Source organism: Taudactylus pleione, unplaced genomic scaffold (assembly GCF_031769625.1).
Source record: "Taudactylus pleione unplaced genomic scaffold, aTauple2 ptg000634l, whole genome shotgun sequence".
Lineage (NCBI taxonomy): Eukaryota > Metazoa > Chordata > Amphibia > Anura > Myobatrachidae > Taudactylus > Taudactylus pleione.
Window position 1 is genome coordinate 2935483 of NW_028285036.1, and position 22701 is coordinate 2958183.

General features: G+C 46.9%; 1 protein-coding gene across 2 annotated transcripts in view; it reads left to right on the forward strand.

Moving 5' to 3' along the window:
- Positions 1-246: 246 nt before the first annotated feature.
- The window catches only part of BMAL2 (basic helix-loop-helix ARNT like 2), a 55338-nt gene continuing 32883 nt past the window's right edge, over positions 247-22701 (forward strand). Inside the window, exon 1 of one of the 2 annotated variants that reach the window (XM_088454822.1) lies at positions 247-358. In XM_088454822.1, coding sequence (XP_088310948.1) covers positions 331-358 — 28 coding nt within the window. In that variant the 5' untranslated portion in view covers positions 247-330. The remainder of the gene's footprint in view (positions 359-22701) is intronic. The other variant, XM_088454821.1, reaches the window with a different exon arrangement.

A 22701-nucleotide genomic window follows, 5' to 3' on the forward strand; every position in this document is an offset into this window, starting at 1 on the left:
CCCCCCGGTCTCTGTACTGTCCAGGTCACAGGTATCTGGCCCTCTGGCCTCAGGTAACCCCGGTCTCTGCACTGTCCAATGTAATCAGGCCCCTCTCTCTGGGTGAGCTGGGGGTCTCCTCTCTCTGGAAGCATTGCCGCTGCCATGGAGACGAACAGCCCCGCCCCCTGCCGTAGACTCCGTCGTGCAATGAGAGCGGCGTTCGGGCTGTGGGCGGGGCCTGTGTGACAGGAAGGGGCGGGGCCTGGTCCTAGCTGGGAGGACTCAGAGAGCCGGCTCCGGCCGGGAGACAGAAGAACGGGATCTCAATGCTGGCAGCCCGGGAGCGTCATGTCAGCGGCCGGGGAAGATATGGCGGGTGAGTCCAGCGGGTGACTGTCACTGCTGTTATATAGGGGCAGTGTGTCGGTATATATATATATATCTGTGCAGGTATATAGAGCTCTATATAGTGGCCCCTATAGTGTGCTGGGGTAGTGTGTGTATTTATAGTGACCCCCTATAGTGTGCTGGGGTAGTGTGTGTATTTATAGTGACTCCTATAGTGTGCTGGGGTAGTGTGTGTAGTTATAGTGACCCCTATAGTGTGCTGGGGTAGTGTGTGTAGTTATAGTGCCCCCTATAGTGTGCTGGGGTAGTGTGTGTATTTATAGTAACCCCCTATAGTGTGCTGGGGTAGTGTGTGTATTTATAGTGACCCCTATAGTGTGCTGGGGTAGTGTGTGTATTTATAGTGACTCCTATAGTGTGCTGGGGTAGTGTGTGTATTTATAGTGGCCCCTATAGTGTGCTGGGGTAGTGTGTGTAGTTATAGTGCCCCCTATAGTGTGCTGGGGTAGTGTGTGTATTTATAGTGACCCCTATAGTGTGCTGGGGTAGTGTGTGTATTTATAGTGGCTCCTATAGTGTGCTGGGGTAGTGTGTGTATTTATAGTGGCCCCTATAGTGTGCTGGGGTAGTGTGTGTATTTATAGTGGCCCCTATAGTGTGCTGGGGTAGTGTGTGTATTTATAGTGACTCCTATAGTGTGCTGGGGTAGTGTGTGTATTTATAGTGGCCCCTATAGTGTGCTGGGGTAGTGTGTGTATTTATAGTGACTCCTATAGTGTGCTGGGGTAGTGTGTGTATTTATAGTGGCCCCTATAGTGTGCTGGGGTAGTGTGTGTATTTATAGTGACTCCTATAGTGTGCTGGGGTAGTGTGTGTAGTTATAGTGGCCCCTATAGTGTGCTGGGGTAGTGTGTGTATTTATAGTGGCCCCTATAGTGTGCTGGGGTAGTGTGTGTATTTATAGTGGCCCCTATAGTGTGCTGGGGTAGTGTGTGTATTTATAGTGACTCCTATAGTGTGCTGGGGGTAGTGTGTGTATTTATAGTGACCCCCTATAGTGTGCTGGGGTAGTGTGTGTATTTATAGTGGCACCTATAGTGTGCTGGGGTAGTGTGTGTATTTATAGTGGCACCTATAGTGTGCTGGGGTAGTGTGTGTATTTATACTGACCCCCTATAGTGTGCTGGGGTAGTGTGTGTATTTATAGTGACCCCTATAGTGTGCTGGGGTAGTGTGTGTATTTATAGTGGCTCCTATAGTGTGCTGGGGTAGTGTGTGTATTTATAGTGGCCCCCTATAGTGTGCTGGGGTAGTGTGTGTATTTATAGTGGCCCCTATAGTGTGCTGGGGTAGTGTGTGTATTTATAGTGGCCCCTATAGTGTGCTGGGGTAGTGTGTGTATTTATAGTGGCTCCTATAGTGTGCTGGGGTAGTGTGTGTATTTATAGTGGCCCCTATAGTGTGCTGGGGTAGTGTGTGTATTTATAGTGGCCCCTATAGTGTGCTGGGGTAGTGTATGTATTTATAGTGTGCTGGGGTAGTGTGTGTATTTATACTGACCCCCTATAGTGTGCTGGGGTAGTGTGTGTATTTATAGTGGCCCCTATAGTGTGCTGGGGTAGTGTGTGTATTTATAGTGACCCCTATAGTGTGCTGGGGTAGTGTGTGTATTTATAGTGACTCCTATAGTGTGCTGGGGTAGTGTGTGTATTTATAGTGGCCCCTATAGTGTGCTGGGGTAGTGTGTGTATTTATAGTGACTCCTATAGTGTGCTGGGGTAGTGTGTGTATTTATAGTGGCCCCTATAGTGTGCTGGGGTAGTGTGTGTATTTATAGTGGCCCCTATAGTGTGCTGGGGTAGTGTGTGTATTTATAGTGACTCCTATAGTGTGCTGGGGTAGTGTGTGTAGTTATAGTGGCCCCTATAGTGTGCTGGGGTAGTGTGTGTATTTATAGTGGCCCCTATAGTGTGCTGGGGTAGTGTGTGTATTTATAGTGGCCCCTATAGTGTGCTGGGGTAGTGTGTGTATTTATAGTGACTCCTATAGTGTGCTGGGGTAGTGTGTGTATTTATAGTGGCCCCTATAGTGTGCTGGGGTAGTGTGTGTATTTATAGTGGCCCCTATAGTGTGCTGGGGTAGTGTGTGTATTTATAGTGACTCCTGTAGTGTGCTGGGGTAGTGTGTGTATTTATAGTGACCCCCTATAGTGTGCTGGGGTAGTGTGTGTATTTATAGTGGCTCCTATAGTGTGCTGGGGTAGTGTGTGTATTTATACTGACCCCCTATAGTGTGCTGGGGTAGTGTGTGTATTTATAGTGGCCCCTATAGTGTGCTGGGGTAGCGTGTGTATTTATAGTGGCCCCTATAGTGTGCTGGGGTAGTGTGTGTATTTATACTGACCCCCTATAGTGTGCTGGGGTAGTGTGTGTATTTATAGTGGCCCCTATAGTGTGCTGGGGTAGCGTGTGTATTTATAGTGGCCCCTATAGTGTGCTGGGGTAGCGTGTGTATTTATAGTGGCCCCTATAGTGTGCTGGGGTAGTGTGTGTATTTATAGTGGCTCCTATAGTGTGCTGGGGTAGTGTGTGTATTTATACTGACCCCCTATAGTGTGCTGGGGTAGTGTGTGTATTTATAGTGGCCCCTATAGTGTGCTGGGGTAGTGTGTGTATTTATAGTGGCCCCTATAGTGTGCTGGGGTAGTGTGTGTATTTATAGTGACCCCCTATAGTGTGCTGGGGTAGCGTGTGTATTTATAGTGACCCCTATAGTGTGCTGGGGTAGTGTGTGTATTTATAGTGACCCCTATAGTGTGCTGGGGTAGTGTGTGTATTTATAGTGACTCCTATAGTGTGCTGGGGTAGTGTGTGTATTTATAGTGACCCCTATAGTGTGCTGGGGTAGTGTGTGTATTTATAGTGGCCCCTATAGTGTGCTGGGGTAGTGTGTGTATTTATACTGACCCCCTATAGTGTGCTGGGGTAGTGTGTGTATTTATAGTGACCCCTATAGTGTGCTGGGGTAGTGTGTGTATTTATAGTGGCTCCTATAGTGTGCTGGGGTAGTGTGTGTATTTATAGTGGCCCCCTATAGTGTGCTGGGGTAGTGTGTGTATTTATAGTGGCCCCTATAGTGTGCTGGGGTAGTGTGTGTATTTATAGTGGCCCCTATAGTGTGCTGGGGTAGTGTGTGTATTTATAGTGGCTCCTATAGTGTGCTGGGGTAGTGTGTGTATTTATAGTGGCCCCTATAGTGTGCTGGGGTAGTGTGTGTATTTATAGTGGCCCCTATAGTGTGCTGGGGTAGTGTATGTATTTATAGTGTGCTGGGGTAGTGTGTGTATTTATACTGACCCCCTATAGTGTGCTGGGGTAGTGTGTGTATTTATAGTGGCCCCTATAGTGTGCTGGGGTAGTGTGTGTATTTATAGTGACCCCTATAGTGTGCTGGGGTAGTGTGTGTATTTATAGTGACTCCTATAGTGTGCTGGGGTAGTGTGTGTATTTATAGTGGCCCCTATAGTGTGCTGGGGTAGTGTGTGTATTTATAGTGACTCCTATAGTGTGCTGGGGTAGTGTGTGTATTTATAGTGGCCCCTATAGTGTGCTGGGGTAGTGTGTGTATTTATAGTGGCCCCTATAGTGTGCTGGGGTAGTGTGTGTATTTATAGTGACTCCTATAGTGTGCTGGGGTAGTGTGTGTAGTTATAGTGGCCCCTATAGTGTGCTGGGGTAGTGTGTGTATTTATAGTGGCCCCTATAGTGTGCTGGGGTAGTGTGTGTATTTATAGTGGCCCCTATAGTGTGCTGGGGTAGTGTGTGTATTTATAGTGACTCCTATAGTGTGCTGGGGTAGTGTGTGTATTTATAGTGGCCCCTATAGTGTGCTGGGGTAGTGTGTGTATTTATAGTGGCCCCTATAGTGTGCTGGGGTAGTGTGTGTATTTATAGTGACTCCTATAGTGTGCTGGGGTAGTGTGTGTATTTATAGTGGCCCCTATAGTGTGCTGGGGTAGTGTGTGTATTTATAGTGGCCCCTATAGTGTGCTGGGGTAGTGTGTGTATTTATAGTGACTCCTATAGTGTGCTGGGGTAGTGTGTGTATTTATAGTGGCTCCTATAGTGTGCTGGGGTAGTGTGTGTATTTATAGTGGCCCCTATAGTGTGCTGGGGTAGTGTGTGTATTTATAGTGACTCCTGTAGTGTGCTGGGGTAGTGTGTGTATTTATAGTGACCCCCTATAGTGTGCTGGGGTAGTGTGTGTATTTATAGTGGCTCCTATAGTGTGCTGGGGTAGTGTGTGTATTTATACTGACCCCCTATAGTGTGCTGGGGTAGTGTGTGTATTTATAGTGGCCCCTATAGTGTGCTGGGGTAGCGTGTGTATTTATAGTGGCCCCTATAGTGTGCTGGGGTAGTGTGTGTATTTATACTGACCCCCTATAGTGTGCTGGGGTAGTGTGTGTATTTATAGTGGCCCCTATAGTGTGCTGGGGTAGCATGTGTATTTATAGTGGCCCCTATAGTGTGCTGGGGTAGCGTGTGTATTTATAGTGGCCCCTATAGTGTGCTGGGGTAGTGTGTGTATTTATAGTGGCTCCTATAGTGTGCTGGGGTAGTGTGTGTATTTATACTGACCCCCTATAGTGTGCTGGGGTAGTGTGTGTATTTATAGTGGCCCCTATAGTGTGCTGGGGTAGTGTGTGTATTTATAGTGGCCCCTATAGTGTGCTGGGGTAGTGTGTGTATTTATAGTGACCCCCTATAGTGTGCTGGGGTAGCGTGTGTATTTATAGTGACCCCTATAGTGTGCTGGGGTAGTGTGTGTATTTATAGTGACCCCTATAGTGTGCTGGGGTAGTGTGTGTATTTATAGTGACTCCTATAGTGTGCTGGGGTAGTGTGTGTATTTATAGTGACCCCTATAGTGTGCTGGGGTAGTGTGTGTATTTATAGTGGCCCCTATAGTGTGCTGGGGTAGTGTGTGTATTTATAGTGACCCCCTATAGTGTGCTGGGGTAGTGTGTGTATTTATAGTGGCCCCTATAGTGTGCTGGGGTAGTGTGTGTATTTATAGTGACTCCTGTAGTGTGCTGGGGTAGTGTGTGTATTTATAGTGACCCCCTATAGTGTGCTGGGGTAGTGTGTGTATTTATAGTGGCTCCTATAGTGTGCTGGGGTAGTGTGTGTATTTATACTGACCCCCTATAGTGTGCTGGGGTAGTGTGTGTATTTATAGTGGCCCCTATAGTGTGCTGGGGTAGCGTGTGTATTTATAGTGGCCCCTATAGTGTGCTGGGGTAGTGTGTGTATTTATACTGACCCCCTATAGTGTGCTGGGGTAGTGTGTGTATTTATAGTGGCCCCTATAGTGTGCTGGGGTAGCGTGTGTATTTATAGTGGCCCCTATAGTGTGCTGGGGTAGCGTGTGTATTTATAGTGGCCCCTATAGTGTGCTGGGGTAGTGTGTGTATTTATAGTGGCTCCTATAGTGTGCTGGGGTAGTGTGTGTATTTATACTGACCCCCTATAGTGTGCTGGGGTAGTGTGTGTATTTATAGTGGCCCCTATAGTGTGCTGGGGTAGTGTGTGTATTTATAGTGGCCCCTATAGTGTGCTGGGGTAGTGTGTGTATTTATAGTGACCCCCTATAGTGTGCTGGGGTAGCGTGTGTATTTATAGTGACCCCTATAGTGTGCTGGGGTAGTGTGTGTATTTATAGTGACCCCTATAGTGTGCTGGGGTAGTGTGTGTATTTATAGTGACTCCTATAGTGTGCTGGGGTAGCGTGTGTATTTATAGTGGCCCCTATAGTGTGCTGGGGTAGTGTGTGTATTTATACTGACCCCCTATAGTGTGCTGGGGTAGTGTGTGTATTTATAGTGGCCCCTATAGTGTGCTGGGGTAGCGTGTGTATTTATAGTGGCCCCTATAGTGTGCTGGGGTAGCGTGTGTATTTATAGTGGCCCCTATAGTGTGCTGGGGTAGTGTGTGTATTTATAGTGGCTCCTATAGTGTGCTGGGGTAGTGTGTGTATTTATACTGACCCCCTATAGTGTGCTGGGGTAGTGTGTGTATTTATAGTGGCCCCTATAGTGTGCTGGGGTAGTGTGTGTATTTATAGTGGCCCCTATAGTGTGCTGGGGTAGTGTGTGTATTTATAGTGACCCCCTATAGTGTGCTGGGGTAGCGTGTGTATTTATAGTGACCCCTATAGTGTGCTGGGGTAGTGTGTGTATTTATAGTGACCCCTATAGTGTGCTGGGGTAGTGTGTGTATTTATAGTGACTCCTATAGTGTGCTGGGGTAGTGTGTGTATTTATAGTGACCCCTATAGTGTGCTGGGGTAGTGTGTGTATTTATAGTGGCCCCTATAGTGTGCTGGGGTAGTGTGTGTATTTATAGTGACCCCCTATAGTGTGCTGGGGTAGTGTGTGTATTTATAGTGGCCCCTATAGTGTGCTGGGGTAGTGTGTGTATTTATAGTGACTCCTGTAGTGTGCTGGGGTAGTGTGTGTATTTATAGTGACCCCCTATAGTGTGCTGGGGTAGTGTGTGTATTTATAGTGGCTCCTATAGTGTGCTGGGGTAGTGTGTGTATTTATACTGACCCCCTATAGTGTGCTGGGGTAGTGTGTGTATTTATAGTGGCCCCTATAGTGTGCTGGGGTAGCGTGTGTATTTATAGTGGCCCCTATAGTGTGCTGGGGTAGTGTGTGTATTTATACTGACCCCCTATAGTGTGCTGGGGTAGTGTGTGTATTTATAGTGGCCCCTATAGTGTGCTGGGGTAGCGTGTGTATTTATAGTGGCCCCTATAGTGTGCTGGGGTAGCGTGTGTATTTATAGTGGCCCCTATAGTGTGCTGGGGTAGTGTGTGTATTTATAGTGGCTCCTATAGTGTGCTGGGGTAGTGTGTGTATTTATACTGACCCCCTATAGTGTGCTGGGGTAGTGTGTGTATTTATAGTGGCCCCTATAGTGTGCTGGGGTAGTGTGTGTATTTATAGTGGCCCCTATAGTGTGCTGGGGTAGTGTGTGTATTTATAGTGACCCCCTATAGTGTGCTGGGGTAGCGTGTGTATTTATAGTGACCCCTATAGTGTGCTGGGGTAGTGTGTGTATTTATAGTGACCCCTATAGTGTGCTGGGGTAGTGTGTGTATTTATAGTGACTCCTATAGTGTGCTGGGGTAGTGTGTGTATTTATAGTGACCCCTATAGTGTGCTGGGGTAGTGTGTGTATTTATAGTGACTCCTATAGTGTGCTGGGGTAGTGTGTGTATTTATAGTGGCCCCTATAGTGTGCTGGGGTAGTGTGTGTATTTATAGTGACCCCCTATAGTGTGCTGGGGTAGTGTGTGTATTTATAGTGACCCCTATAGTGTGCTGGGGTAGTGTGTGTATTTATAGTGGCCCCTATAGTGTGCTGGGGTAGTGTGTGTATTTATAGTGACTCCTATAGTGTGCTGGGGTAGTGTGTGTATTTATAGTGACCCCTATAGTGTGCTGGGGTAGTGTGTGTATTTATAGTGACTCCTATAGTGTGCTGGGGTAGTGTGTGTATTTATAGTGGCCCCTATAGTGTGCTGGGGTAGTGTGTGTATTTATAGTGACCCCCTATAGTGTGCTGGGGTAGTGTGTGTATTTATAGTGACCCCTATAGTGTGCTGGGGTAGTGTGTGTATTTATAGTGGCCCCTATAGTGTGCTGGGGTAGTGTGTGTATTTATAGTGACTCCTATAGTGTGCTGGGGTAGTGTGTGTATTTATAGTGACAGCCATATTGTGCATTCAGAGAAATGTGTGGAGAGATCAGCGTTCTGTATGTAATATGCTTGTTAGCTCACAGGGGTTTGTACGTAAAATCGCCCATATCTGTTGGTGTCTGTAGTTGCCCATTAGGCATATCTATATCTATTCTTATAGATACTTTATTTTATTTTTTTATCAAGAATCTATACCAATAGAATAAGAACGTTATATCTGTTTGTTCCAAGATGGTGCAAAAACGCCTGAACCGGTTTTCATGAAAACTGTATCACTTTGTAGTGGAAACACCTAGAAATAACCTTTGTTTCATCTCCATCCGTCAAGTTAAAGCTGAGCAATAAGAAAAGGTTTATTGACATCAATAGAAGAGACTGGTGTAGCCCCATGCGCACGGCTAGTTAGGGCGGGGGGAGAGGAGCTGTGGCCCCGCGGTCACATGGATAGGATAGGCTACATAGCAGTCTGTGACATTGGTGTGAGAGGTGGGTGAATAGGAGAAGTTACATAGCAGTCTGTGCACAGGACACACAGTGACATTGGTGTGAGAGGTGGCTGAATAGGAGAGGTTACATAGCAGTCTGTGCACAGGACACAGTGACATAGCTGTGAGTGGTGGGTGAATAGGATAGGTTACATAGCAGTCTGTGCACAGGGCACACAGTGACATTGGTGTGAGTGGTGGGTGAATAGGATACATAGCAGTCTGTGCACAGGACACACAGTGACATTGATGTGAGTGGTGGGTGAATAGGATAGGTTACATAGCAGTCTGTGCACAGGGCACACAGTGACATTGGTGTGAGTGGTGGGTGAATAGGATAGGCTACATGGCAGTCTGTGCACAGGGCACACAGTGACATTGGTGTGAGTGGTGGGTGAATAGGATAGGTTACATAGCAGTCTGTGCACAGGACACAGTGACATAGCTGTGAGTGGTGGGTGAATAGGATAGGCTACATGGCAGTCTGTGCACAGGACACACAGTGACATAGCTGTGAGTGGTGGGTGAATAGGATAGGTTACATTGCAGTCTGTGCACAGGGCACACAGTGACATTGGTGTGAGTGGTGGGTGAATAGGATACATAGCAGTCTGTGCACAGGACACACAGTGACATTGATGTGAGTGGTGGGTGAATAGGATAGGTTACATAGCAGTCTGTGCACAGGGCACACAGTGACATTGGTGTGAGTGGTGGGTGAATAGGATAGGTTACATAGCGGTCTGTGCACAGGGCACACAGTGACATAGGTGTGAGTGGTGGGTGAATAGGATAGGTTACATAGCAGTCTGTGCACAGGGCACACAGTGACATTGGTGTGAGTGGTGGGTGAATAGGATAGGTTACATAGCAGTCTGTGCACAGGACACAGTGACATAGCTGTGAGTGGTGGGTGAATAGGATAGGCTACATGGCAGTCTGTGCACAGGACACACAGTGACATAGCTGTGAGTGGTGGGTGAATAGGATAGGTTACATTGCAGTCTGTGCACAGGGCACACAGTGACATTGGTGTGAGTGGTGGGTGAATAGGATACATAGCAGTCTGTGCACAGGACACACAGTGACATTGATGTGAGTGGTGGGTGAATAGGATAGGTTACATAGCAGTCTGTGCACAGGGCACACAGTGACATTGGTGTGAGTGGTGGGTGAATAGGATACATAGCAGTCTGTGCACAGGACACACAGTGACATTGATGTGAGTGGTGGGTGAATAGGATAGGTTACATAGCAGTCTGTGCACAGGGCACACAGTGACATTGGTGTGAGTGGTGGGTGAATAGGAGAGGTTACATAGCAGTCTGTGCACAGGACACACAGTGACATTGGTGTGAGAGGTGGGTGAATAGGAGAGGTTACATAGCAGTCTGTGCACAGAGCACACAGTGACATTGGTGTGAGAGGTGGGTGAATAGGAGAGGATACATAGCAGTCTGGGCACAGGGCACACAGTGACATTGGTGTGAGTGGTGGGTGAATAGGAGAGGATACATAGCAGTCTGGGCACAGGGCACACAGTGACATTGGTGTGAGAGGTGGGTGAATAGGAGAGGTTACATAGCAGTCTGTGCACAGGGCACACAGTGACATTGGTGAGATAGGTGTGGCACCATGCACGCGGCTAGTTAGGGTGGGGGGGAGAGAGGCTCTCTGCTTCCATTTCTACTTGTTTTGTGAAATTTCTCCAGCCCCTGTAGCTGAAAACCTGTGTCTCCCAGTCTCTTGGTTACAGCCCTTTAGGTCATCCCTCCACTGATCATCCCTGATCAGTCCATAGATCTGTAGGTTGCATTCTCCATCTGGCCGGACCTTCTACTGACTAAAGTTTATTCATTACTGTCTGAAATGATGCGCACTTAGCGCAGGCCTTTATAAATTCCTCCGACAGCGAGACGCCCGGAACGAACAGAAGATTGAAACAATAAATTTTGTAAGGCGTAATTTGTTGTGCGCACAAAATAAGGTTGCAAAATAATTTTTTACAGCACAAATGACTAATACATTATACTAGGTAGCAGCAACAAAAAAATAATCTGATGCGCTGCAACAAGTATATAGTATATATTATATAACTGTGTGTACACTTATACATAATGGGAGATTTTGTGTTCGCTAACGCTGGGTAAGCTCACCTGCCAACTTCAAGGTATCTCCTGCAGGTGAGTGGTTGGGAGGTGGACCTCCCCAGTATAACTATATGTATTGTGCACAGATTCTATCATGTATACGTAGACACACAGAGAATGATTCAGTTCTATGTGATGTGCGCGGGGCATCGGAGCGCAGGTATTAGCCGGTTACAGTAGTGCTGACATCTCCCGATTTGGAGTGCGAGGGAAAAATTGCAAAGCTGTCGGGCGCCCTGTGCCGTTCCGGAACAGAAGTTGATGCAGAGGAATAGAATTCCCCCCCCCCCTCCTATCTCAGCACCCAGGGTGTTGACTCTCTGCCCCCTGCTCTATTTGCCAAGCTGCGTCTTTGAACCCCGCAGGGTCAATGATTCTGCTCCCAAATATGTCACCGCAGATGATCACGTCTCCAGCCCTCTCCCTATCTTCATGTTACTGAGCCGCTAGCTTCCTGCGCCTCACCGTTATGCGGCTAATCATGGTTCTACCTAAAGCCCACCGACCATTCCAATCCAACAGCGACCAGAGTGATCCCACATCCATGCGGCTGATATAAACCAGCTGACCCTAGTGTTCCATTGCGTCTTTAGGAATCGGAGCCTTGATCGGTCCACACACGTTGCGATGGCGACTTAGATTTAGGGGTCTATGTATCAAGCTGTTTTTTTACATAAAATTATATAGAAACTGCAGCTTCTGTGTAATTTTATGTATTGTAGCTATGTACTAATGGCACAATGCAGGAGATATCACCGAAATCTCTGGCAAAGTGCTAATTAGCGCTGCTGATCGCAGTCCCCATTATTATCAATGGGGACTACGATCTAACCGCTATGTACTAAACTCCAAAAAGTGTAGCTTTTCGGAGTTTGGCCCCAGTAGTTTACACCATCCTCAGATGATGTAAACCGCTGTAAGCCTATGGGGGCTCCAGGGGCAGGAGAGAGATCTTTCGATCTAGCTTTCCCAGCCCCCGGCCGGCTCTGGAAGCTGACGCTGTGCCAGCTTTCCCCGGAGAAGTCTTTCACAAACGTGAATTCTTCTATAATTTGCTGGGGATGTAACTCGCAGGGACAGCGGTCACTGTGAGCTCCCCTTTGTAAATAGCAGGGCTATTTTCATTAAAAAGTGAAAATATCGCCTGCAATATGGATACATAATAATCGCAGTAGTTCCGTGATTATTAGTACATAGACCCCATGAAGAGAAGTAGGATATTTGCAGAGTGCTATGTTTGTGACTGGGGCTTCGAAGGAAATCCTAAATCATGTCATGATCTCTAATTATTAATTGGGATGCAATAGCAGCCATGTGCAATTGGCTATCTGCTTCCAGCAGGTTGGCGTCATCGTATTAATTAAAGTTGTTGACCTGGTAATAAGACATTATTAGTCTTCATTCTAGCACCCTGCACCCATAACAACCCGAGCAGTTCCTCTTTCCTGACTGGGGTGTCACCCTTTGCTCTGGTGCTTCTAGCACACTCAGCTGATGCAACAAACTGCTCAGATACAGACCAGTGTGCTAGAAGCACCAGAGCAGGGAGCGACACCCCAGGCAGGAGGGAGGAACTGCATGGGGTGTGACAGGTACAGGGTGCTAGAGTGAACACTACATTATTGCCCATCATTCTATAGTACCCCCAATCATTTACAGAAGTTGACTCGCGGGCGCAAACGCACACCCCTAGCTCCTCACCCGCCTCTGACCGATGTTTTTGCTACTTCAGTTCTCCTGTGTATTATACACATGACGGTTCCTATAGTGAGTCATATCTGCATGTCAGGTTATTAGTCATATGTGTACTGTTGTTTAGTGATCATAACTTCATCCTGTCGCTTACCTTTGTGTCTTTTCTCCTCTGAGTAGCCTTGGTTTTAAATGTCTTGTGTGCAGAGAATACTTATATTAATAATTGTGATATTATATTCTGCGTCTGACTCCGCTCTTTCCCCGGTTCATGGCACGGAAGTGATATAAAGGGGATTAGCCTGACTAATGGCCTCCACCTGTGTACACATTGTAAGCGCGTCGCCTCTGCGGGGGGTCTGTATATAGGCCCCCTGTAAGTAATGTGTGCAGAGGAGAATCGTCAGCTCTTGTGTCTAGCTGGCTTTAGGAACAAAACCCGTCGTCACCGTGTAAAAGGCGACTTTCCCATTCGGTGTTTAATGTCTGTGGATAATTTCATTGTGTTGCTTTATTCTCATTACTTGAATGATGAAATCCTGGGGAGGGGAGAAGAATGTCTTTAAATTGATCTCTATTTTATCTGGTCTCCGGTTATTAGAAATATGAAGAGTCAGCAGCTGGGGAAAACCTACAGGCTCTTATGTAGCATGCCGTGGTAATATCCTATAGGTTACAGCCTCTAATGCAGGGGAGGGCAGTAAGCTGATCTCCAGCTGGTGTTGAACTAAACATCCCAGCATGCCCTGGTTACAAAACGTAGAGCCGCTTATTGCCCACCCCTGCTCTAATGCTTTTTTTTTTTTTAAGATGTCTCACGTCCGTCCCAGAAACCAATATAATCTGAGCAGGAGAGTAGAGACCTTTTGGATCTGGATCAGTGATGGAGGGCCAGATAGTACTGCTCCTTCCAGCAGTTTGGCCAAATGAGACTTGTAGCGGGGGGTTGTCTCTGTTCTCTATAGGAGGGAGCTGCTTGTGGCCTTCACAAATGTGTATGAATTAGCATTTTTCTGACCACTCCCCGTTACTTACCCCAAATGCTCACCTGTCACTCACTTTGGGTTGGGATCCTCTGTGCGTGCGTAATCGCATTGCAATGGCAAACAATCGCTCGCTCTGCATCAGTATCGCCAATGCGTCCGCTGCTGTGTCAGACACCTTAGTACATATCACCTTGTTATCAATCCCCTACTGCTCGTCCGTGCGTTCCCATCGGGAATGTGGCCAGGGATGGAACAGCCTGTGACTGCTTAGATCTTTGGATTGCTGAGAGCAGTGCAGAGTATTTCAGACGTCATGTGGGAGGCAGTACTCTGTCTGGCTGTGTAAGTGAGGACATAGATGAGGATGTAGGGAGCCACAGACTGAGACATGCCTCACGGTCTCTGCGTACCCTGGAGAATGGAAATTGCCATGTGTCCAAAACTTAGGGGGGGTTTTCAATTAGGAGTGAAAAGTCCGTGCTGGACTTTTCGCTCCACATCGGAGGTTTGATGGGGATAAAGTATCAGGCGCGTGCCCGCCTTTATCCCCGTATTCAATTTGGAATCAACTAAATCGGGAGCCGGCTGAAAGGTAAGTATCGCAAAAAATCTGGAATTTCGGGAATTGTTCCTGGGACCCCCATAAAGATGTGTAGATATGGGGGATCACTATGGGTACCCCCATTTTTGCCTGCTGAAGGAAGTCGGGGTTTGTAATAGCCGCGGCAGGTGCATAAACGGCTTAAGAAGACGGGGTGAAGAATAGCACTTAAATTTTTTTTTATTTTTTTTGTAAACTATCAAATTTGGGGTACATGAAAATGGGTGCAAGCATATTTTTAAGTCCCCAAATTTATTTAAAAAAGATTCTTCAATAATGCACCTGCCGCTACTACCCGCAATGAAGAAAACACCTGCCGCATACATGGGGACCCCTGTGGAATCTATTTCGCTACTTTAGGATTTTGTCCTCCATTTTTTTTTTTTTTTTTTTTTTTTTTACCCAAAATTCAAGTCAATTTTTTGGGGTGACCCGAATTTTTTTTTTTTTTTTTTAAACTGTTTTTTTTGACACATTAATTTTAGGGGCCATTCCCAGGGGTGCAGGCTATTTTTTTTTTTTTTAAGCCTGCACACCTAAACCCCAATTCTGCACTTTATTTCGCCATGTAAAATATGGTGAAAAGTTATCCCCGTTTTTTTTACAAAGATTTTTGGCACCGGTGAAAAGTCTTTGAAATTGAATACGGGGATTATTTTAATAGGCGAAAATGACATCATCGGCGATAACGGCTTTTCGCAGCCAAATGAATGCTGCCCAAAGTCGTAAAGGTCTTTTGAGTATTCGGTTCCCTTCTCCTATAAGGTCTTAAGTAAATAGATAGTAAGTATAGTATCTGACTACCTGAAATACTGTTCAGGTTATTGTGCACTTGGTCAGTATAGACCTTTCCTGGTGGGATCTTTTATGCCTGGACACCTGCACAAGGGACATGGCGCTCTGCTGGCGCAGCGAGGCCGGAATGGCGTGTCCGTCTCTATGAAATCAGTGTCACGCTTCCAGCAAAGTAAATCCTCAGCTCACTCAGGTTTCGTGGAGCATGAATCAGATCCAGTGCAGGATTATCAGCGGCTGGAGCAGGAAATTAATGCGACTTTGCCGGTTTTTCAGGAAGTTTAATGCGACTGCCAATGACTAACTAGTTGAATCATGTATCCTAGACCAGATCTGCTGGCTCGCTTACTCCCGACGGTGGTTGTAATAATACTCAGTGGCCTCTAAGAACGTGTCACCCTCAGTCATGATGTGATGCTTTTAAAGGAACCCTGGGTATTTATATCCATGTGTGTATATATGTATGTATTCAGTGTTTTCCCCAGGCTTCTTTTTGCAGGTGCACCACCCGGCACTTTGGAAGCCTGCAAGTGGGGACAATGGACCTCATTCAGACCTGGTCGCAAGCGCTCGCAACCGGGTCGATGTTTAGGCCCTGCGCATGTGTGTGTGTGTGTGTGTGTGTGTGTGTGTGTGTGTGTGTGTGTGTATGTATGTATATATATATATATATATATATATATGTGTATGCAAGTACAAAAGTTTTAGGCAGGTATGGAAAAAACGTCCAAATTGGCCTGCCTGCATGTACGGATGACCATAGATATTGTTATCGTCCATGCGGGAACACACAGCGTTGGTCGTTCTCTGCAGAAAAGTGAACGATTTATCGTTCATAGATATCGTACCGTGTTTACGCACCTTTTAATCAAATCAACCTTTGGTGTGACCACCCTTTGCCTTCAAAACAGCATCAATTCTTAAATTCTTCTAGGTACACTTGCACAGAGTCATGGATTTTGTAGGATTATAGTCAGGTGTAGTAATCCTACACCTGACTATAATCCTACAAAATCCTACCAAACAGGTAATAATGATCATCATTTTCATATGTAGGTTGAAACACAGTCATTAACAGAAACAGCTGTGTAGGAGGCTTAAAACTGGGCGAGGACCATTTGATGTCACAGGTCATACACCATGGCAAGACTGAGCGCAGCAACAAGACACAAGGTAGTCATACTGCATCACAAGGTCTCTCCCAGGCAAAGATTTCAAAGCAGTTTGGGGTTTGAAGATGCGCTGTTCAACCTCTTTTGAAGAAGCGCAAAGAAACGGGCAACGTTGAGGACTGTAGACACAGTGGTCGGCCAAGGAAACTTAGTGCGTCAGATGAAAGACACCTCATGCTTACTTCCCTTCTAAATCAGAAGATGTCCAGCAGTGCCATCAGCTCAGAACTGCCAGAAACCTGTGGGACCCAGGTACATCTATCTACTGTTCGGGGAAGTCTGACCACAAGTGGTCTTCATGGAAGAATTGCAGCCAAAAAGCCATACCTTCTACATCGAAACAAGGCCAAGCGACTCAACTATGCACAAAAACATAGGAGCTGGGGTGCAGGAAAATGGCAGCAGGTGCTCTGGACTGATGAGTAAAAATGTGAAATATTTGGCTGTAGCAGAAGGCAATTTGTTCACCAAAGGGCCGGAGAGCGATACAATCATTATTGTCTGCAGGCAACAGTGAAGCATGGTGGAGGTTCCTTGCAAGCTTGTTGCTGCATTTCAGCAAATGGATTTGTGAATTTGGTCAGGATTAATGGTGTCCTCAAAGCTGAGAAATACAGGCAGGCACTTATCCATCTTGCCAGTGGTTCCCAAACTTTTTTGAATCATGGCGCCCTAGTGTATCAGCATTGTTTTCACGGCACCCCTAATCCAAAAGTCCGATATTGAGAAATTCAGACATTTTGTTAGTACATTAGTAAGCTAAAGTAAAGTGTACTTACCTGTCATCCTAGGGTCAGTTATGTGATTGTGGACAGCTTTACGCTTCTGTTTGTCCTCATATTTACATTACATTGACCATAAATAATTTGATTTAGTTCTGGACCACCAACCTGAGGCACCCCTGCCAGTGTCCCGAGGCTCCCCAGGGTGCCACGGCGCACAGTTTTGGGAATCACTGCATCATGCAATACCATCACGGAGGCGTCTGATTGGCTCCAAATTTATTCTGCAGCAGGACGACGGCTCCAAACATACAGCCATTGTCATTAAGAACTATCTTCAGCGTAAAGTAGAACAATGAGTCCTGGAAGTGATGATGTGGCCCCCACAGAGCCCTGATCTCACCGTCATCAAGTCTGTCTGGGATTACATGGAGACAGAAGAATATGAGCAAGCCTACAGTACATCCACAGAAGATCTGCGGTTAGTTCTCCAAGATGTTTGGAACAACCTCCCTGCCGAGTTCCTTCAAAAACTGTGTGCAAGTGTACCTGGAAGAATTGATGCTGTTTTTGAAGGCAAAGTGTGGACACACCTAATACTGATTTGATTTAGATTTCTCTTCTGTTTATTCACTTTGCATTTTGTTAATTGATAAAAATAAACTACCTTGTATTAACATTGCTATTTTTGAAAGCATTGTTACTTTGCAACATTTTTTCCACACCTGTCTAAAGTGTGTGTGTGTGTGTAAATAAAGAAAACTGGGTACACGGTAGTGAAAGTACTTAGCAAGTTTTATTCCTCTCACACCAAATAAAAAATCACGTACTAGATAAACATCTTGATAAAGGCCCTGATTCAGAGCCGGACGCTCTGACAGAGCGCTCGCTCTGAATCGGGGCGTCTTTTTTTTTTTTTTTTTTTATGGAGCAGCCTCGCTCACATTGCTGTGGGTTGCCACCCACAGCTAATGCGAGCGGCCAGGATGATGGTCGCGACCATCGGGCTTGCGACGAGACCCTTGTGGTAGGGTCTCATGGCCGCAAGCCCCAGAGAGCTTTCGGCTCTAACAGAGCCGAAAGCTCTCCCACTGACATCACTTGTGATGTCAGTGGGGCCGGCCCCAGATGGTAGGCGTTCTCATGGGAACGCCTCCGTCTGGGCAGCCACCCCCCAGGCCCGTCCACCAAAGGAGGCGTGCTGTCACCCAACATCGACAGCACGCCCCCTTTGGTGCGAGACCCGGATTGCCCGTCGCTATCCGGGTCTCGCGCATGCGCACGACGGAGCCGGCTCCGTCGTGCACATGCGCTCTGGGCCACCATCGACCCGGTTGCGAGCGCTCAGCGCTTGCGACCGGGTCTGAATCAGGCCATAAGTGCACAATTTACATGCATGTATACTTAGACACCAGCAATATACTGCTTCCACAGTGTCTGCGCGATCGCAATCTCACAGGATTATACCATCGACTCTTTTCAAGCCTAGTTCTGGCATCTGGGGACTATGGGTCTCATTCAGACCCGCTCGCGAGCGCTGTACGCTCGCAAGTGGGTCAATGGTGCCCAAGTGCGCATGACGGAGGGAGCTCCGTCGTGCGCATGCGCAAGACCCGGCGAGCGACGGGGAAGCCGTCGCTCGGGGGTCTCGCACCAAAGGGGGCATGCTGTCGATGGTGAGTGACAGCACGCCCCCTTTGGTGGGCATGCCGGGGGCGTGGCTACCAGACGGAGGCGTTCCCATGGGAACGCCTACCGTCTGGGTCCGGCCCCACTGACATCACTAGTGATGTCAGTGGGGGAGTGATTTTGGCTCTGATAGAGCGAAAATCACTCCAGGGCTTGCGGCAACGAGACCCTAACGCAGGGTCTCGTCGCAAGCCCGATGGTCGCGATGGTCTTGACCATCGCGACCATCATCATGGACGCTCGCATAAGCTGTGGGTGGTAACCCACAGCTATGCGAGCGTCCAAGAGGCCACTCCAATTTTAGGTAGCCCGGCCCTGATTCACAGCGAGCGCTTTGGTCAGAGCGTCCGGCTCTGAATCAGGCCCTATGTGTGCGTCACCAGTTTAGCCGCACGCAACTGGTTTTGTCGTCTTGGACTCCGGCAGAGGGCATCTCTCTCACTCAGTCATATGCAGCTACTAAGGGATTAATGCATCAATATGTTGTTGTTGGACTTTTACATAGTACCTGTGACCGTAGTTTTTAACCATTTTCTACAGTTCACTATTCAGCGGAGGTACCATTGTGTCTATTCCCTTCCCCATATGCCCTCTGAGCTATGTCTCTCTGAGCTGTGATAACATTTAATGATAAATTAGCTTTGCCAGTCATGATCCACACATGCTACCAGCCTGTGCCCCATAGTTTACCAGTCATGTTCCACAGATGTTACCAGCCTGTATCCGATGGTGTACCCGTTATACAACAGATGTTACCAGCCTGTGCCCGTAGTATACCCGTCATGTTCCACAGATGTTACCAGCCTGTGTCCGATGGTGTACCCGTTATACAACAGATGTTACCAGCCTGTGCCCCGTAGTATACCATTCATGTTCCACAGATGTTACCAGCCTGTGTCCGATGGTATACCCATTATACCACAGATGTTACCAGCCTGTGTCCATATTTTGTATATTCCTCATACCCACTGACCCCGTGTATTTGGGAATCTTCCCTGAAATGGCATGTTCCACTCTGCTAAAAATCCCCGGCACCGAACAAACCAGCACACACAAGTAATGGGCATAAGCTGTCTGAGGAAGTGGGCAGCCGTCCCATAAAACGCGTAACAGTTTATGCAGTTTATCACTTGCTGTACCAGATGAGTAAGACACGATTGTATTAATGCCATACTACGCATCCTCAATGAACTGTTAATTTGGAAGGAGTGGTACTGACTACTCAATTGGGGGAACTTGTGCCAGAAAGGACTTTCTTTGTTTTGTCATTTAGATTTTCTTGGAGAATTTCTGGAATTTCTTTCAAGGCAGCTGAGACCACCTTTGTTTGTACTTAATCCTCCCATGGTACCTCCTGCGCACATATAGGGGTGTATACTAACATTTCTTGTGTGCAGCCTTTGGGGTCAATTCAATTAGGTGCGAATTGGGATATGCGAGTTGCTATTTTCTCTTGGAATTCGCATAGCGAATTCATTTTGCAATCCAATTAGCAACTCTCACTGATCAGTCAGACCGAATTTGCATCTTTCCATTCACAGCGCCCTGAGGGTGAGAGATGGAAAGGAAACTCTTTATTCTAAGGTTAAAATGTCGGGACACTGTGCTATATCCCTTGGACCCCCCACCCTAATGACTAATTAGGCAATTGGAAGTCTCCAATTGGCTAAATTAGTCCAACAATTACATTTTTGGGGTAAAAAAAAATTTCTTCAAATTACCCCAATATAAACTTTTTTGTTAGTTTAGGCACCCCAAATGTAATAACAATATTTTTTTAATTGAAAAATATATATATTTTTTTTTAATCAATTTTTTTTATTTTTCAATGTGTCCTTAAAGTACCTCAAAATCCCTCCTTTTTTTCCCTACTTTTTTTTTTTGCCTTTTTCGTTTAATTCATTTGAGATTAAGCGAAAAAAGTTAGTATTTTTATAATTTTCTTGCAATTAGAAAACAAAACACAAATCAGCCATTTGACACCATTTTAAAACCTACAGCAACTTCCTAATGCCCACAAACAGCCGTCTATACAGTCCTGCTAACTAAATTTGCCATTTTGGGGGGGTCCAGGTTGGTCTCCCCACCTTTTCATGCACTTCTCTCAAATCTCATTTGGCAGTCAATTCTAACCACTCCGCTGCGAATAGACATTTTTTATTGGATTGGAGAGTTCTCTGGAACGCACTTCCATGCGAAGTCTGCGAGTTTCAAGAAACAAACTTGCAATTCGCACCTAATTGGATTGACCCCTTTGTATCCTTTCTTACAAATATACATTTGGAGGATTTAGTGTAAGAAACTGGGTGTGCTCCATGTGCACCACCAGAATAACAACACACTGACAGAAAAGTGCACCACCCCCTCCCCTGCCACCATCACTGCTTCACCTCCCATGCACAGCATTCTGTAAAGCAGAATTTTTCCCTCTTGAACGCAGAAACACTACTGCACAGACTGTTAGACTATAGTAACAGGATGCTATACTGAGGGAACTGGTGCATCCCAGAGTGTCTCCAACCAACATGTTCAATATATAGAGCAATATATAGTGTTCCTTCCAGGACACCGATCAACAAGCATGGCTACATATGCCCGCGCCCGAAAAGGGGACATGACCTCTCATGGAGTGTCGTAGCCTTTGCGGCATGCCACCTTTTCAGCATCCTGGGGGGGGGGGGGTGCCCATCAGTTGCGGAGATTTTGACCTGCCCCCAAGCTCTCCCCGCACTGTGCATAGATTCCGCGCGCACTCATCTATTCAGCCTCTAAGGACTGCTCCCCCCCAACCTTAACCCACAGGAGGGGGGGCAGCGAGGGCACGCAGAGGCTGGCCAGCACTGCAGGATGCGGGGCACTGCAGGCCCGCCAGTGTCAGGCTGTGATCAGCGAGGCGTTGGGGCGCCTCCATAAGGGCAGGGCGCATTTTAGGGTTTTAAAATCGGGCAGGGAGCAGTGCCCCGCTGAAACAGCCTAGTGGGAACGTTAATATAGATCACAGACCGAGACCTGGCTGCTGTGCAGGACTCTAACGGAAACGCCGTGGAGATACACCTACAGGACAGCAAACCAATAAGAAAGACAGGAAAGGCTAATGGAGCAGGTTACACCTGCATGGTCCAGTCCCTGGTCTCTCCTCTCCTGCACACCGTCCCTGCATTAAGACGAGAGTTACAGTATATTGACTTTGACACTGGGTTTGTTAATACTCCTTATTTCCTGATGATCTGCATCTCGTGAGTGATCTCTGTTTCCACAAACATTATTATACAGGAACATTTATTCACTTGTTTTAATGCCAGAGCTAACAAGGAGCTGTCACTATGTCATGGAAACAAACACGAAGTCTCATCTTCATGTATCGTCACCTTACCGGATAAGTAGGTCAGGGTGTGGCTCAGGAGTGAGCCGGGGTTGTGTGCGCTCATCGATGGAAGTTATAATTAGAAAAGGTTCAGTGTTACGGAGTCAAGAAATTGTAGTCTGAAATGATCGTTCATATTTACCATGGGTGACTATAGAATGAGCCGGATCACGCACTTGATTCGCGCTGGGTTCGGCTCTTGCCCACAACACTTTAGGAAATGTTTATAATAATGGGTGACCGCAAAATAGTTTTCTGCTGAATGTTTTTATTTATGGATCACGTTTGTCTATTTGTGGCATCAAGAAGTAGCCGGGTGGGGGCCTTCGCAATTATGTGCGCACCGGGAAAAGGGTCATCTCCCTTACCATTCCAGCCCGACAGGTCTCAGGCTGCTCTCCCACTGGCACTCAGTCAAAAGTGCCCATTATGCAGTGCCCCCTGTAGTTATCCCCATATGCAGTGCCCCCTGTAGTTATCCCCATATGCAGTGCCCCCTGTAGTTATCCCCATATGCAGTGCCCCCTGTAGTTATCCCCATATGCAGTGCCCCCTGTAGTTATCCCCATATGCAGTGCCCCCTGTAGTTATCCCCATATGCAGTGCCCCCTGTAGTTATCCCCATATGCAGTGCCCCCTGTAGTTATCCCCATATGCAGTGCCCCCTGTAGTTATCCCCATATGCAGTGCCCCCTGTAGTTATCCCCATATGCAGTGCCCCCTGTAGTTATCCCCATATGCAGTGCCCCCTGTAGTTATCCCCATATGCAGTGCCCCCTGTAGTTATCCCCATATGCAGTGCCCCCTGTAGTTATCCCCATATGCAGTGCCCCTGTAGTTTGTGCTCTTTATACAGTGCCCCTTGTATTTTCCCCCTTTATGCATTGCCCCCTGTAGTTTTGCTTTGCCCTTATGCAGTGCCCCCAGGCTAAAGTAGTGCCCCTAT